Source organism: Carcharhinus amblyrhynchos, chromosome 7 (genome assembly GCF_965287045.1).
Source record: "Carcharhinus amblyrhynchos chromosome 7, sCarAmb.v2.hapA, whole genome shotgun sequence".
In the NCBI taxonomy this organism is placed as follows: domain Eukaryota; kingdom Metazoa; phylum Chordata; class Chondrichthyes; order Carcharhiniformes; family Carcharhinidae; genus Carcharhinus; species Carcharhinus amblyrhynchos.
In genome coordinates, this window is record NC_137330.1 from 62,772,098 (window position 1) to 62,787,874 (window position 15,777).

The window sequence follows — 15,777 nt, forward strand, 5'->3', positions numbered from 1 at the left end:
GATGAGGGCAATGCGGTTGATGTGATGTATGTAGAGTTCCAAAAGGCATCTGATATAATGTTGAACAATAGACATGTCAGCAAAGTTACAGCTCATTGTATAAAAGAGACAGTAGAACATGGATATCGAATTGGCTGAGTGATAGGAAACAGAGAGTGATGGTTAATGGATGCTTTTTAATATCGAGGATGATTTATTGTGGAGTTCCGCAGGGGTTAGCTTTGAGAATCTTGCTCTTCCTGATATATATGAATAACTTAGATCTTAGGTTACAGAGCATGGTTTCAAAATTTGCTGATGATACAAAACTTGGAAGCATTGTGAATTCTGAGGCGAATAGTGTAGAACTTCAAAACTGTGCACATAAGTTAGTTGAATGTGAGACAAATGACAGATGTAATTCAATGCAGAAAAATGTGAAGTAATTCGTTTTGGTAGGAAGAACATAAAGAGACAATAATAAAGTGGGTGCAGGAGCAGAAGGACCTGGCTGTATGAGTGCATAAGTCATTGAAGGATAGTTTAAGAGAACAATTGATACAGCATCCAGAATCCTAGAATTTATTAATAGAGGCAGAGTACATAAGAACATAAGAAATAGGAGCAGGAGTAGGCCATCTAGCCCTTCGAGCCTGCCCCGCCATTCAATAAGATCATGGCTGATCTGTTGTGGCTCAGTTCCACTTTCCCGCCCTCTCCCCATAACCCTTAATCCCCTCTCTTATCAAGAACCCATCAACCCGCTTCTTAAAAATATTTAGCGAGGCAGCCTCCACCACTTCAACGGGCAGAGAATTCCAGAGATTCACCACCCTTTGAGTGAAGAAGTCACGTTAACCTTGAATAAAACACTGGTTTAGGCTTCAACTGCAGTATTGTGAAGGCATCAGAGAGGATGCAGAAAAGATTCATGAGAATGGCTTCAGGGTGTAGATGTTGTGTTATGAAGACAGATTGTAGAAATTAGGGCTATTTTCCTTGGGAGGAGAAGGCTCAGAGGAGATTTGATAGAGATATTCAAAATTATGAGTGTTCTAGACAGAGTAGATAGGGAAAAACTGCTCCCACTGGTGGGAGAATCAAGAATAGGAGGGCATAGACTTCAGGCAATGAGCTGAGAAAGTAATGAGGGCATGAAGAGTACCATTTTCACACAGTGAGTTGTTGTGATCTGGAATGCGCTCCCTGATAGTGTAGTGGGGAGCAGTTTCAAGCAAGGTACTCATAAGGGAATAAAATATTATCTGAAAACAAAGGATATACAAGGTTGCAGGGAGAAGGCAGAGAAATCACTCTAGATGAATTTTTCATTTGGTAGGCCAGGGCAGATACAATGGGCTGAATGGTATCCTTTTGTGCTATAATCTATCGTTCTATTTATGTTTCTCCTCCAATTTTTAATGAATTTATCATCCTGTCACCCTCTGTCTTACATAAAATAAATTGTTGTGTAATTTAAATTACTAGTTAGCTTTAAAATTATTCACATCTTGGCTACATAAATAGAAGAAAATTGCTGACTTTTTCAACTGATGTCATGCTATTAAAATAAATTAAAAACATTAAATCAATATTTTCAAAACAATCCCTTGTCTTAAGTTAATTTTTTCCCCTAATTTTGTTAGCATGTCCTGAAAGACTAGTTTGAAATAGAAATCTGTACTTGCCTTCAATTCTTGGGATACATTTTCATATCTGTAAAGCATCTTATAAGGAGGAGGGAAGGGTCCAGAGAGATTCAACCTTGCAATCAGTTGATTAAGTTGTTCAAGAACATTCAGCAGAAGTCCAGTGCATTCATCATCACAAGCTGATTTAAGATTTATTCAACATCAATACAAAACTCATTAGATTACAAGCAAACAGTATAAAAGTTAAAAGCAATCTGTCTTTTCCACATTGATATGTTTACATGTTTAGACAAAAATGTTTTACTACCTTTCAGCAGACAATAAATGATTGCAATAGTCTTACAATTAATATAGATCCCACCCTTGAAAATATTTTAAAGCTTTTAGCTAGACATTATAGTTGGTCATTGTAGCAATATATTCACATTATATTTTGCAAACTATTATATTAACTCATGCTTTAAAATCCAGGTGGTTGTTTGATTTACTTTACACTGGTCAATGAAGTGTGTTACAATATGGACATGGCAATTAAATATTTTGCTGATCAAATGTTCTCCCTTTCCACATTGTATGAAATATAACAACATAATGCCTTATCCTTATCCACTGAAATATGACCATATTTTCATTAAAAGAAAAATGCAACAACTAAAGGTTAAAACAAAGAAATTTCAGCAAGTTAAATTCATTCTTACTTTTTTTTCTGATTCTTCTCAATTTGCTCCCAACCATGTTTAGTGCCTAGCTTGAAATCATAGCTTCTTAACTTCGAATTACTTCTCAAATATTTTCTGAATTAAACTAAATCTGCTACTAACCTGTCCCTTCTCCTATTCTGCTTTGTCCAATGAAATCTCATGGCGTGTTCCTGACAATTTATTTGCTACTCTTCAATAAGTCTCTTTCCTTGCTTTTTTCCCCCATCTCTTTCTACCTCCCTTCGTTGCCAATTCATCTACTTCCTTTCTCACAACTTGGAGTGTGACTACTGTTCAATTCTATATTCTAGAAACCTGTCTTCCTCCTGTATACATATGAGAATATTCCGGTGATTACAAACTTTCTTCGTGAATACCATGATGATTTTACAAAAGAAGTAAACTAAAAACCATACGTCTCTGACATATTGATCTAGAAATAATTGCTGTTACAGTGAGAATGTTAGCACTTTCCAAGTCTGATAACTGGCACTAGTTAGTGTGAAAATATAAAACTCAAGTCCTGTGTTAAAACACACTGCACATATCAAAACAATTCAAAAGCCATAATTTCAGACACATGGCCCAAATCAAAGATAAAAATCCATTCATGTGTCCCTAATTTGTGTGACCCTTCTCCTGCCTTACTCCACTTGATCGAAGTAATTGAATTTTTGTTGAGTGGTATATTGGGAATTGTTAGCAGGCAAATTCAAGATCAAGCAATTCTTGTCAGAGCTATACTCAAATAAAGGAACAGCACAGTGGTTATCACTGCTGCCTAACAGTGCCAGGGACCCGGGTTCAATTCCGGCCTCGGGTGACTGTGTGGAGTTTGCACATTCTCCCTGTACGTGCATGGATTTCATCTGGGTGTTCTTGTTTCCTCCCACAATCCAAAGATGTGCGGGTTAGATTGATTGGCCATGCTAAATTGTCCCCCATGTCAGGAGGATTAGCAGAGTAAATATGTGGGGTTAAGGGATTAGGGCCTGGGTGGGATTGATGTCAGTGCAGTCTTGATGGGCTGAATAGCCTCCCTTCCACACTGTCGGGATTGTTTCAATTCTACTATTCTGTTCTGGAGTGTAATTTGTAAAATCATCACTATGTCCATTTAGTTGGACCTCCGACTTGCTACACCTGAAAAATGGTCGCCTTGCTAAGGTGCAGGATCAGTACATTTAATTTTACATCCACAAGGTCACATATATTGAAGAAATTTAATTTTGTCACTTAAGTTTTAAGCGTAAAGCATTCATGCCATCAGTACTTTTCCCACCAATATAGGAAGTGACTGCAGCTTATTAGGAACAAACTATTCAAAGCAAAGGTCAGAGTACTGCTTCAAGCATTGACAAATTTCTCTTTTACTTTATCATGCACAGATCATTAGCAGCACTAAGAATTGATTATTCAACTACCCCATGATTAAAAATTTGTCAAAATATATAATTACCTCAACATGTGGAAATCAGTGTGCCTACCATAATAATAAAGTTTAGATCTACTTGAAGTGGTAGATTCTTGATATAATCATGAATTCCAATATGAAATCCATCATTAATTATGGCAGCAAAGAATACATTTTATAGACAGAATACTGAATGGTTAGTATGAAATGACAATAGGCAAGAAATTTCCTGTGGCAATGTTGGCGAAAAAGCACTTAGTACATTCCTCTTTCTACTATCTTAAGATACACTGACTACAAATTAGAAGTCTGTCCTTCTTAAGGGAATATGTTATTAACAAGTTTTTCGAATGGTTTGGCACAGCCAAGAAGGGCCAAAAGGCCTGTTTCTGTGCTGTAATGTTCTATGGTTCTAAAATCCAAAAAGAAGTTAACCACAAGTTAATATCTCTGTTAAGCTAATGAATGGAGCGATGCTTACCAATGTATTACCGAAAAAAGAGACAAGTTGTTGAAGCTTTTCGTCTTGCACTCATCAGGGCAGATGCAAAAAATGCCAGATTTCAAAGGGAACAACAAATTTTACTGCAGAAGAAAACAGATGCTGACTGGTTAGCAAGCTGCCTATTATTGCTTGAGATGTTGCCATGGTGAATGTACCAGGGAGCTTTTGTTCCTCAGGCTTTTGTTTATTAAAAAAAGGTGTAATGTCTGGACATATTATTTTTGGCTGCAGAGGACAGGTCCCTGCACATGAATATATGTAGCTTCTAGCAAGCATAAGTGAATTACATTGCAAGCCCAACTGATTATCTTAAATTGGTTGTTAGTATAATTTCTAACACATTCAGGATTGTTTATCAAACTGCTGCTCAATTGTGGGTTTATATTATTCTTGCGATATTGGAAATTACACTCTGAGTTTTGAGAGCAGAGCTCGGGTGAGCATTGTTGGTATTCTGTCCATAGTGAACAGCCAAAAGGGTGTGCTCTCAAATGTGAGCCATCAATTGTTGGGACAGACGGCATATGTACCAGGCATTGTACTAGCACTGAAATTCATTTACCACATTACTCTTTCAGAGAATCATAGTATCCTACAGTGCAGAAAAGGCCATTCAGCCATCAAGACTTCACCAACTCTCGACTGAGTATCTTATCCAAGTCCTCTCCCCCGCCCTATCCCTGCAACACCGAACATTTACCAAGGCTAATCCATCTAATTTACATACCTTGGCACACTAAGGGGCAATTTAGCATGGCTAATTCAGCTAACCTGCAAATCTTTGACAGTACGAGGAAACCAGAGCACTGGGAGGAAATTCACGACAGCATGGCGAGAATGTGCAAATTCCACAAAGACAGTCAACCAAGGACGGAATTGATCCTAGGTCCATGGAGCTGTGGGGGAGCAATGCTAACCACTGTGTCACTGTGTGGTGGGCAACCTCATTGAATAAACAAAAGCATGGGGTAACAATAGCCCCTGGCACATTCGTCATGGCAACATTTCAAGCAATCATTGGTGGTTGCCCAACCAATCAGCACTCTTTTTCTTATGCGGTATAAATTGTTATTCTCTTTGAGCTTTGATATTTTTACATTGGCCTGATAAATACATGATGAAAATCTTTGACATCATGCCTTTTTTCAGCAATACTCAAGTTCTGTACTACCAAACTGTTAATCATTTATCAATATTATTATAAATATTAATTTTCTATCTCATAGCTGCAAAACTCATCAAAGCCACTAAGTTTTATAGCTGGTTATATTTTTAGCCCTTGGAATACCATCTGTGCATGCCTCAGCCTTTCACTTAGATTTCTCAAAGAACAAACACTTGCTATAATTTTAAAAGATGTTTACTTCCCAATTAACAAAATCAATTTCATAACTTTCCAGAAGATGAAGTCTAAAATAAAGTCCAACGTAAATAATTTCAACAGCTTTGGTATGAACTGATAAATGCCTAAGATTAGTGTTATTTGTCTAGAATTCAGATGATACAGCTCCCTTCATTTGTTACATGAAGTGAAGGCCAAACGAAGACCTTCTCAGAACTAACATTGTTTTCTGTGCTAAAAATTTAGGAACCTGCTCCCATTTCTACTTATGGAAGAATGTTTTGGCAATGCTGATGCTTGATTTTCTAAGCTGATGAAAACCAAAAGACCTATTTAAATGCAGAGTAGAAACCTACAAGGAAACAAACTGAGGATTAAAACCATTCTTAGTGAAGAATTGCATTACACAAGCAAGACTGTCTGGTAAGTTGCTGCCGATCTGATTAAAAACACAGATTTCTGAACATAGTAAGTTTCTAATTTGGAAATACATCTGCACTAAACTGATCATTTTAGTTTGGTTATCAAAGGATGCAAACTTGCCACAATTAAAATCACTGGATTATCCCAAAACTTGCAGAATTGGTTTCAACAGCATCAGTATCAAACGATAAAAGACTAAGGTTGGAGGTCATTGGGAAAGAACTCTGAAAAATCACCAACCTGTATTTATTGCAAGTCTTCCTAAATTATGAATCAATAACTGCATGGTTTATGAAGTCCAGTCATTTGAAACTGTTATGCTGAAGAAAATGCATATCCAGGCAAGTCAGCGCACATGATTTTAATAGTATCTGATGTTAGGATACGTACAAATACATTTCGTGCCCTCACGAACATGCCACTCCATGCAGCTATCACAGGTCCAGCCCATCATTTCCGGTTTGCAATGACACTGACCAGTGGCTTTGTCACATGGTACAGGTAATGAACCAATAGGATCACACTCACATTGCACACAAGAGCTTCCTTTAATTCTTGGATTACCATAGTAACCAGGTGAACACCTACAAATGATAAGATCAGAATTTTCAAACAGTAATGTTCAAATGCACTGGTAAACATAAACCATAAATTCAGACATTTTGGGGGACCTTTTTAGAAATTAGATACTGGAACTTTCTCAATGGATATTTCTCTGATCCAGTCCCATATAATTGAATCAGAGTTATTTCGATATTGCACAAGGTTATCCCAGCACTTTTAGTACTGGTACATTCTGTGCACATATCTGCAGATCCACATGCAACATAAAGCTCTCTGTACTCCCAGGAAACAAAGTTTATAAAATATTTCAGTGTTGTTGCTTTCTCAATGAGACAGATTCCACAAGACAAATTACCTCTCTCCAATTCAATGATTTCAGGAATCTAGCCTGTTAAATTTTAAATCCCCATGCTCTTTTGTAATACTGGATTTAAGAAATGCACTATTACCCTTAGTTTTCTGAATTGCTGTGTGCGAATAATAGACAGGTTGTATGACATAGTGTCCTTACTTCTATGGTTACGTCATCATGAGCACCAAATTTCTACCTGCTCTTGCCCAAACCACAGCTCTTTTGCCTTCAGGTTCCCCTGATCTCAGGGCCAGCATTTATACATTGGGTACAATCTTGCCTGCTGTTCACGCTGCTTTCCCGCAGCAGTACGTTTGGAGAATTTGGCAGCCAGCTAAATTTCCACTCACTGCAGCAAGACGGGAAAATCCCACTGGCATGAATGGTGATAAGATTCTAACCATTGATTTTTTTTTTAAATATAAAAAAACTTGAGCCTTATAATGTTTTAAGAAAATAAATAGAATGCTTTGAATTATATTCTGTTCCAAAGTTATTTAACTATCCAAATAATTAACAAATTAATCCTGAAATTATTATGCAACATACACATGATCAAAATGACATTTTACCTGTCACAGTGCTGCCCTTCATACCCCTCTTGACATGCATCACAACGATAAGCATTATGTCCTTCCATAACGCAAGTAGGACTAAAGCTAAAAATAATTAAATATAAAAGGTCAACTAAAGCTAAATTGATAGCAAATTAATCAAAATATATTGTGCTTTCATTTTCAATAATGGTAATAAATGTCAGGCTGCACTGATATTAAAATAAAACTAATTACTTGATGTGAATACACAGTTTTCCTTGCAGGATTGGGTTGAACTGTGAGGTTAATTCATTCACTGCAGAAATAATCTTGCCTCAATGATCACATATTTAAATTGCAACATGGGTCAACATTCAACTCATCCAGTAAACAAGTATTGTCTGGCAGGTGAGATGCCAGAACTGTCGCAACAGTCTGGTTAAATTCTTGGTTCTCATTGAAACAGTCGAGTAGTTTAGGTTACAGGTTCTGAGAGAGTTAAAACATTATGCCAAAAATTAAAAGAAAAATGTTCCCAAGAAATGCCCATTTGCTCAGAAACTAAACAGGAAACAAAGGAGCAAAGATATATATTTATTTATTGAATTTGGGAGAGGGGATGGTGGCAATACTAGGCCTTTACTACACAAACACCATCACTAAAATGCAGATGAGGTGAAAGGAATTTTTTCTGATCATTTGCCTCATGTTCTTCTGATAATCTGTCAATCAGCATTCAACCAATCTCAATAAAGGCCCTCCTGATCACTCAGTTGGTAAAGCTTGTGAATAACTAAGGGGCAAAAGATGAACAGATTCTAGGTTCTGTACCCACAGGTTTAGGAGGGAATAAGTGACCAAGTTGCAGTCGCTAATTATTATTTTATGTTTGCTGCTCCAATTGATCAAGTGAACTTAGGTGGGAATCAGATCAAACACTTTGCAGTTGGACAGCCTGCTACCTCGGAACAAACATGAAGGCAGCTCATTTAGGAGAGATATTAGAGAAGGACCTATAAGATTAAAACACATAACAGCAAAACATTAGCACCTTAAGAGATATTGGGTGTGGTGGAGAAAATGAGGTCAAAATATTTACTGACATGCAAGATGTAAGGCTTTCTTGAGTAAGAAAAAGTTTAAAAAGTGGCTAAAATGGATTCTGAAGGTCACAGAATAATTTGGATGAGTTTATATATTTTATGTTCAGAATTCTATAAGCTCTTAGAATTAAATACTTATATTGAACTTCCACAGATGTTCTTCAACTGGAGTTTAGCAGAAATTCCAAGAAGAATGGTGCAATTTCTATAAACAACCACTCCATTGGGTGTGCTGACCTCCTCAAGACATGACAAGGGATCATGAGGGCCCAACAACCAATCAGGTTCATTTATATAGAGTCATAGAGGTTTACAGCATGGAAACAGGCTTTTCAGCCTAACTTGTCCATGCCACCCTTTTTTTCAAAACCCCAAAGTTAGTCCCAACTGCCCATATGCCCCTATACCCAACTTACCCATGTAACTGTCTAAATGCTTTTTAAAAGATAACATTGTAGCCACCTCTACTACTACCTCTGGCAGCTTGTTCCAGACACCCACTGAGTGAAAAATTGCCCTCTGGACACTTTTGTATCTCTCCCTCTCACCTTAAACTTATGCCCTCTAGTTTTTGATTCCCCTACCTTTGGGAAAAGATTTTGACTATCTAGCTGATCTGTGCCCCTCATTTTTTTATAGACGATATAAGATTGCCCCTCAGCCTTCTATACTCCAGAGAAAAAAGTCCCAGTCCATCCAGCCTCTCCTTATAACTCAAACCATAAAGTCCCGGTAGCATCCTAGTAAATCTTTTATGCACTCTTTCTAGTTTAATAATATCCTTTTTATAACAGGGTGACCAAAACTGTACACAGTATTCCAAGTGTGGCCTTACCAATGACCTGTATAACTTCAACAAGATGTCCCAACTCCTGTATTCAATGTTCTGACCAACAAAAGCAAGCATGCTGAAGACCTTCTTCACCACTCTATCCACCTGTGACTTCACTTTCAAGGATCTATGAAGCTGTACTCCTAGATCTCATTGTTCTGTAACTCTTCCTGACATCCTACTTAACTGAGTTAAGTCCTACCCTGGTTCAATCTACCAAAATGCATCACCTCACATTTATCTAAATTAAACTCCATCTGCCATTCGTCAGCCCACTGTCCAATTGATCAAGATCCCGTTGCAATCCTTGACAAATTTCTTTACTGTACATTATGCCACCAATCTTGATGTCATCTGCAAACTTACTAACCATGTCTCCTATATTCTCCAAATCATTAATAAAAATGACAAAAAGCAGTGGACCTAGCACCAATCCTGCTGGCACAGGTTTCCAGTTTGAAAAACAATCTCTACAACAACCCTTTGGTTTCTGTCATTAAATCAATTTTGTATCCATTTAGTTACCTCACCCTGGATCCTATGAGATTTAACCTTGTGCAACAACCTACCATGCCATACCTTGTCATGTAGACAGCATCAACTGCACTGCCTCATCCACCTTCTTGGTTACCGCTTCAAAAAACTCAACCAAATTTGAGACATTATTTTCCACTCACAAAGCCATGCTGACAGTCTCTAATCAGTGCTTGCATCTCTAAATGCCTACAGATCTTGTCTCTCAAAATACCCTCTAACAAATTACCCACCATAGATGTGAGGCTCATTGGCCTGTATTCTCAGGCTCTTCCCTTTCTAAATAAAGGCACAGCATTTGCCACCCTCCAATCTTCAGGTATCTCACTGGTGACTATTGATAATTCAAATATCTCTGACAGCAGACCTGCAATTTCCTCCCTTGCCTCGCACAATGTCCTGGGATACACTTCATCAGGTCCTGTGGATTTTTCTACCTTGATGTGCTTTAAGACTTACAGCACCACCTCCTCTGTTACATGTATACTTCTCAAGCTGTCACTATTTATTTCCCCAAGTTCCCTAATATCCATGTTTTTCACAGCAATAAATACTAATAGGGAATATTCATTTAGGATTTCGCCCATCTCTTGTGGATCCGCATATAGATGGCCTTGTTAATCCTTAAGAGGCCCTACTCTCTCCTTGGTTACTCTCTTGGCCTTTATGTATTTTGTCTAATGGAACTTGCCAGCGGCATTTGAAACATCTCAACACTAGAATCTTACTTGTTACTGGAAACCTGAAGAGGACAGGCACAAGGATGGCAGTCATTTGGAGATCCTCTTACTATCCCATAGTATCCGGGAGCACACACTTCACAATGCCCACCAGCAGTGTTGTCCCGACAATTCTGGTGGAAAAAGATTTTGTTTAGTAGAAATATACATCGTCTTTATAAACTGCATTAGCTAACATTTTTAAATGCAAGCACTTCAAATCACAAACTATTTCAACCAAAAAGACAATATTTTAGAAAGCTCATTATCCTGACATTTTGAACAAAATATGTTTAAGCAGTTCACTGGAAAATGAAACAAAACCATTTGAGGAAGTCACTTTTGACTGGTGTTCTGAGATGAAAGAAATGCTGGATTTCTCAGTACAGCCAAAACCAAGGCTGCATTCATATTAGCTAGCTCAATACTCAACACTGCCTGTCCACAATCATGTTATGTTTCTCATGATTTATTGCTTTGCAGTAAAGGACTCAGCATTCAAGTACTCAAAATCCGGCTTCATAACTTCAAAAGTTACACAAACAAAAATAAAGATTTTTTTTTTAATTTAACTGTTTTGCGATCATAATTGTGTGTTCTCTCATTTCAGCAATACACTGTTGAAAGAGTTGAGCTCTAAGAACAGTCATTCTTCTTTCTGGGGGGAAAATGTGCTTTTCTATTGTTGAAAAATTGCTTTTTGTATGAAGATTGTTGGTTGGAAAAAATGCATTAGATATCATTTCTTTGTTGGCAGTGCATCAATAAACTCTTTCCACAGGAAAATTATTCACAATGGCCCAGCTATTGCTGGAGCGCACCCTGTGAGATTTGTTTGTGCACATGTAAATTTAAAACTATTTTGCCAATAAAGTTGCTGGAATCGCAAGCTCATAGTAGCACAACACGAAAGGGAGGGCATCTGGGCCTTTGGTAAATGGTGGGATAAATAATGCAGGTCCTTCACCATGGTTAAAGGATTGAGAAATGAACAAGAATGGTAAATTAGGTGGTTGAATTCAATGATACATCAGAAAAAGAATGAAAAGAGGGAAGAGAAGACTGGAAATAGTAAGAAGAGACACAAAGGCAATTTTTCATAAGTAAAAATTTAAAACATTCCATGATAAAAATCTCTTCAAACAATGGACAACCCACAAAAATGAGACTCAGTGCCAACAATTGTTCACTTTCTCAACCAGAGATTGTTTGACAACCACAGGTAAGTAAGAAGTCTTTATCTACCAACCCACAAGCTCAAGACTTTTATCGAAACCTTTTCTTGTTACGTTTCTCTCAGATTCAAAACCCCAACTTCATTCATGCTTTTGCTCATGGCTATAGTCTTTCCTCTATTTCCTACTCCTCACTAATATATTTGGTAAATGTCTTACGATGTTTAATTATGAGCAGTATTACATGAATATATATTTTGCATTCTTATGTCCCACTTCAGTTTTCTGGAGCCCACAGATCATTTTCAGCTAAGAGCTGTCTGTAAAAAGAAATGTATGGGATATTCTAACTAACTTGTACTCTATATTTTTCTTCCCCTTCCCTTGGCACTACACTGTTGCCTAAATTACTTTAAAGCGTATGACTGACAATAGTTTCGGAATTGAATGCAACAATCCTAGATGTAATGAAAAGGCTGTTTCTGGACGAACTACTCCAGCATTTACATTGATATTATTTCTATGATTGTGCTAGCTAGGGATTGTGGCATTTTATAGGAATGGCAAATATGGATGGAATTTAATAACCTTACAGGACATAGGAAGAGCCATATAATCAGGTGGGAAACCCCAGGTTTAGAGAAATTTTGCAACTCCTTCCCTGATAAAGTAAGTGGAGGGCAAGTTGCGGTCACTTCGTGTCCTGAGGCCAAATGAATCCCTTAGTTGGCGATTTAAGGGTCTCAGGCCATGATATTCTATTAGAAGGGTATGAGAAGGGAGCAAGCACGCTAATTGGTGAGGCTAGCTGGATATGGCTATGAGCAGAAGGGAGAGCTCTCCTAATTGGGTGCCCTGTGCCCTATGGAATTTCCTGCCAGTGCCAAGCACCCCCAAATTGCATGCATTCCTCTTGTCCTCCATAATGACTCTGTCCCTCCCCAGGACCTGCCTGACTCACTCCAGTAGGCCCTCCCCAGTTATTAGGCATCCTTCACTGGTTGCTGCCCTTGGCTTTCTGCAATATGCGCAGAGACCTCTGCTCCGAGTTGGGCTGCTCCCAGATTTTTGGAGGCAAAGCCTTTACCTTTTAAAGGCCTGGGGATCCCAGTGTCAGACAGCAAACTGCCTGATTGTTATTTAATCCCATTGGTGTTTCCAGAAATGGTAATTGCTGGATTGTCACCTGCAGTCTGGCCCAGGGCTGGGGCCATCATTGTGGCCAGTAAATTCTTATCATATATGTCTGGTGTGTGATTTGGAAGTGATTTTAGGGAGGTGATATTGTTACTCTTGCCCTTAGTGCTTGAAGTTACAGGGCTAGAAACTGTTGTAAAGGAAAATTTGATGAATGGCATCCAGTGCACCTTGCAGACTGTAAATACTGCAGTCATAGTGCACCAGCAGTGTTTAGATGGAGATTCAGTCATGTGTTAGAGCTGTTGAACAGTCGCTTTCACTGCCCTGAGTGATATTGAGATTATTAAATGTGCTTGTGTTCGAGCAAGTGATATTCTAGCACATTCCTGATTTGTGCCTTATGGATGGTGAAGGGGGCGGGAGATGAGCTAGTTGTTGCAGAGTGTCTAGTCTCTGTTCTGTTATCATAGCTCAACTGCTGATATGACTGGTCCGTTTAAGCTTCTGGTCAGTAACGAGCATCAGTGTTATTAGTGAGCAATGTAACAATGCCAATGCCGTTGAAGATTGGGGCAGTCAGAGAGCTTTCTCTTGCTGGAGATTGGCATGGTCTGGCACTTCTGTGACATGAATTTTTTTACCTGCAAAAGTACTGTTTGAGCTAAATTTAGCTTTTGAAAATGGCATGAGTATAAAAATAAGCTCCAATTTTTTAAATTTAAATTTAAAATTGAAGCATAAAATCTGATGTTGGCCCTCCCTATTTACAACAGTGATATTGCTTGTAAAACAAAATTTTTTGAAATTAACTTGTTCAGCTTTTTTTGATCGAATAATAACAGGCTATCTGGTACCTGACATATGGAGGTCTTCTGATCACAGCTGTCACTATGACCATTGCACTGACATCGTACACAGCTCCACACCACTGGTCTGGGCCCCCTGATTGTAGGTGTTCTGTAATAACCTAGGACACAATCCTGAAGCATAAAGAAAACAAGTCATTTGGTAGCTTTTATCACTTTCATGTTATTGATGGACTTTGTACTTACCATGGCAAGAGGTATCAAGTGCTAGAAACCTGAACAATTTTGTACCTTTGATATGTGTGCTCAGATTTTCTGGTGAAAATCCATTGTGATGAAAATCCTGGAAATGGCCAAAATTTCTAAGTCCAGCTCCCGATCCCATTGCTTCCCTTCTTCAAGGTGGTGGGGCTGGAGTTAAATCTGAGTGTGCAGATTGGACCAAGAGGAGATCTGAACTTGGTGGATTCATTTGGAAAGCCAGGCCCTCTGGAGAGATAAGGTGTTCCTTTGCATAAGGCCCTGGGAGACCTTTGGGAGAAGGAGGGTGCCCTTTGTGAGAGGAAAAGCACCTTTTGGGATTGTTAAAAGTAAACATGAATCTGCACATTTTACATATAAACTCATTGGAATTGTCAAGCTGTCAAAGAGCTATATATTTGTGAAGGAACTGCCAAGCTGTCAAGGAACTGTTAAAGGTGAGCTAACATGGAAAGGGTAAGGGCAAAGGGTGGTGGGTTGGTGGGCATAGGTTACATAGGAGGTATGGGAATTGTGAAGGGTGGGTAGAGTGCTGCATGAATTGATATGAGAGTTCAAGGAGCAATGGGGGTTGGTGGGGGCATGGGTTGGCATCGACTGGCGTGGATGGAGAATAGGAAGTTTCTGCGGTTGAGGCATCACCTATAAGGTCTGGAAGGATGCATTTGCTTATTTATTTAAACACAGTGCCAAGGCACATTGTTGGCCCAGCCTACTCTACACCCAGCAGCCTGCACATTGGTTCCTGATTGCCCATTCACAACCTGGGTGAGCACATCTCTGACACACCAGAGCACATGACTGAGCCCAAGACAGCTGAGGGCTCAGGCAGTCAGAGAACTGTTGGAGAACAGGCCCACCCTGAGCCCCAGCTGAAGATAGGCCTCTGATCAGAGCCACATGAAACCTATTAGACATGAAGCAATAGGCACATTGTGCAGCCCTGAACAAGTCCATAGAGTTACTGATTGTCTTAATATGATGTGCACATACCTATAAGGGAACGTATCTTAAACCTCTAGCAATCCTTACATTTCTTGAGGAGGAGCGAGAGACTAGGCACCTGGGAATGGTGGAAAATATAAGCATCATGAGAGGTCCCTGGGAAGCAAGCAAGCACACAACTGGAGGATACATTTCCAGTGGTTGTTAGACCAATTGCATCATAATAGAATTGCAGGGAGCTCTGATCACCACATGTACAGTTGATAAACCCCAGTATTTGTGGGAAGCCTGTGATGGCATTAAAGCCCGGAGATATTTCAACCTAGCTCTCTATTCTGTTTATTCTGAAGCACACAAACTTTCTTACCCTCTTAAAGAGACCATTTTTCACCTCTTTGCTGCAGCGATGTGCACATGTCAACATGGAGCAGTGGAAGGAACCGTTGGCATAGAAGTTTAGTGCTGCAGTAACCTTCAAAGCCACTCCATTGGGTTCCCTCCCAGTACAATGGGGCACAAGTCAAGTTCAAGTACCTGGAGCACAAAGGTCTATGAATGCCTTCTAAGATATCCTCAGCCAGTACTGGCTTTGCATTTTGTCATTCGTAGGTAGTTGAGGTGAGGGAAGTAAACTCTGAGATCAGCTATTGCTCTGCATTGGACTGGGCCCTGATTGACCCCCTCCTGACTCCCCTCAGCATCTGTTTTCATTGCAACTGGAGCCGCACTTCACCCAGTTCTATCCGCCCTCTGTGCATTTCCTCTTCCACCTCAGGTTCCAGGAACGCTAGGTG

General features: G+C 39.1%; 1 protein-coding gene across 5 annotated transcripts in view; it reads right to left on the reverse strand.

Moving 5' to 3' along the window:
* The window catches only part of lama2 (laminin, alpha 2), a 363,864-nt gene that overhangs the window by 87,339 nt on the left and 260,748 nt on the right, over positions 1-15,777 (reverse strand). For 3 of the 5 annotated variants that reach the window (XM_080192472.1, XM_080192474.1, XM_080192476.1), the window contains 5 exons: positions 13,826-13,951; positions 10,666-10,790; positions 7,505-7,591; positions 6,407-6,600; positions 1,668-1,810 (listed from right to left, as the gene is read on the reverse strand). In XM_080192472.1, coding sequence (XP_080048598.1) covers positions 1,668-1,810; positions 6,407-6,600; positions 7,505-7,591; positions 10,666-10,790; positions 13,826-13,951 — 675 coding nt within the window. The remainder of the gene's footprint in view (positions 1-1,667; positions 1,811-6,406; positions 6,601-7,504; positions 7,592-10,665; positions 10,791-13,825; positions 13,952-15,777) is intronic. The other 2 variants (XM_080192473.1, XM_080192475.1) reach the window with 1 other exon arrangement.